At 35.0% G+C, this 1,602-nt stretch overlaps 1 protein-coding gene across 1 annotated transcript; it reads left to right on the top strand.

The window, feature by feature from the left end:
* Positions 1–301: 301 nt before the first annotated feature.
* On the top strand, positions 302–1,234 carry LOC124004908 (olfactory receptor 11A1-like). Its single transcript, XM_046313725.1, has one exon. The coding sequence runs from the start codon at positions 302–304 to the stop codon at positions 1,232–1,234; it is 933 nt and encodes a 310-aa protein (XP_046169681.1).
* Positions 1,235–1,602: the final 368 nt, after the last annotated feature.

Raw genomic sequence — 1,602 nt, 5'->3', positions numbered from 1 at the left:
TGAATTTTATCAATATATTTTGCATTTTAATGCAATAAATAATGAGTGCAGAATAGAAAGTATAATATTGTTTGATTTAGGCTATGAATTATTTTATCCGGAGAATGAAAAGCCATCTACATTGGTGAGTACAGCAAAGGGAAACTTTATCACGATAACATGAACAGGTCAAGGTTATCAATTTAGGTTGTCTGGTCTTTGTGATTTCATTGTTTTAACTTATATTGAATTTACAGTACTATAGAGGATTTGCTCCTCTTCTTCAAACATTGACAGCACATCTTTACCAACTCCCAGGACCATGGAAAACTCTACTCACTATGAGGTCTTTAGGCTTGCTGCATACGGTGATATCGGACAATTGAAATATTTCTACTTTACTGTAGTGACTGTTTTATATCTTGTTATCATTCTTGCCAATGCTTTGCTTATTGGAGTTATCTGCATTGAAAGAAGCCTTCATGAACCCATGTATATGTTTCTATGTGCTTTGTTTGTTAATCAGTTGTATGGGAGCACTGGTTTGTTTCCTGCTCTCATGTTTTACTTGCTGTCTGACACACATGATATTTCCCTTCTTTATTGTTATCTCCAGATTTATGTGTTGTACACATATGCTATAACAGAATTTAGTAATTTATCAGTTATGTCCTATGACAGGTACATCTCTATTTGTTATCCTCTACAGTATAATAATATTATGACACCTAAAACCATTTGTGGCTTAATTCTACTGCCCCAAGTGTATTCTTTTTTCCTCAATGCCATCGTTATCTCCCTGAGTTTGCGACTGCAATTTTGTGGTAATGTTCTAGACAGAGTGTATTGTGACAACTACTCAGTAGTCAAGCTTGCCTGTTCAAATACTACACTGAATAACATATGGGGTCTTGTTGGCACTGTGCTTTCTTTTTCTTGTACTATATTTCCTACCATATACTCATATGTAAGAATTCTACAGATATGTTTAAAGTCTTCTAAAGAGACGAAACAGAAAGCATTTAACACCTGTACACCACATTTAGCCTCTTTGCTGAACTTCTTATTTGGCTGTTTATTTTTGATTCTACAAGGCAGATATGAAACTGCAGATCTTCCACCTATACTTCGCACTATTTTATTAGTTTATTTTCCAATATGTCCACCACTTTTCAATCCTATTATGTATGGCATTAGGATGGTTAATATCAGGCAGGCTTGTAAGAAGTTACTAGGCAGTTACCTTAAAACATAACCTGGTTGTAATTTTTTTGTAACTTTTAATTCTGTGTTTTATTACTTGTAATTGCTATTATTGACGGTATAGATATGTGTCATTTTGGAATAATTTCTCTGTAGCCCAAATATTATTGTAAAGTTTATAATGTATTTTAACAGAATGTTGTGTCATATTAGCTAGTTAACTGCATAACTATAGAGCATCAAGGGGAGTGGCCCTCCCTACCTTCAAGCTGTGCTCAAATAGATGCTAAGTGGGATCCTTGGGATGACCCTACACCCCAACCCGTTATGCCTCTTCTGGTCTCTTGGCCCTGGTCTCTTGGCCCAACGTACATAAACATTTCTGCAATATATATGTAACATTTGCGTACGTTATTCTAG

Source organism: Oncorhynchus gorbuscha, linkage group LG19 (genome assembly GCF_021184085.1).
Source record: "Oncorhynchus gorbuscha isolate QuinsamMale2020 ecotype Even-year linkage group LG19, OgorEven_v1.0, whole genome shotgun sequence".
NCBI classification, from domain to species: domain Eukaryota; kingdom Metazoa; phylum Chordata; class Actinopteri; order Salmoniformes; family Salmonidae; genus Oncorhynchus; species Oncorhynchus gorbuscha.
This window is presented reverse-complemented; position numbering and strand designations above follow the sequence as displayed.

Bases quoted from the DNA above. Each gene is read 5' to 3' on its own strand.
- LOC124004908 (XM_046313725.1), top strand. From the start codon at position 302: ATGGAAAACTCTACTCACTATGAGGTCTTTAGGCTTGCTGCATACGGT.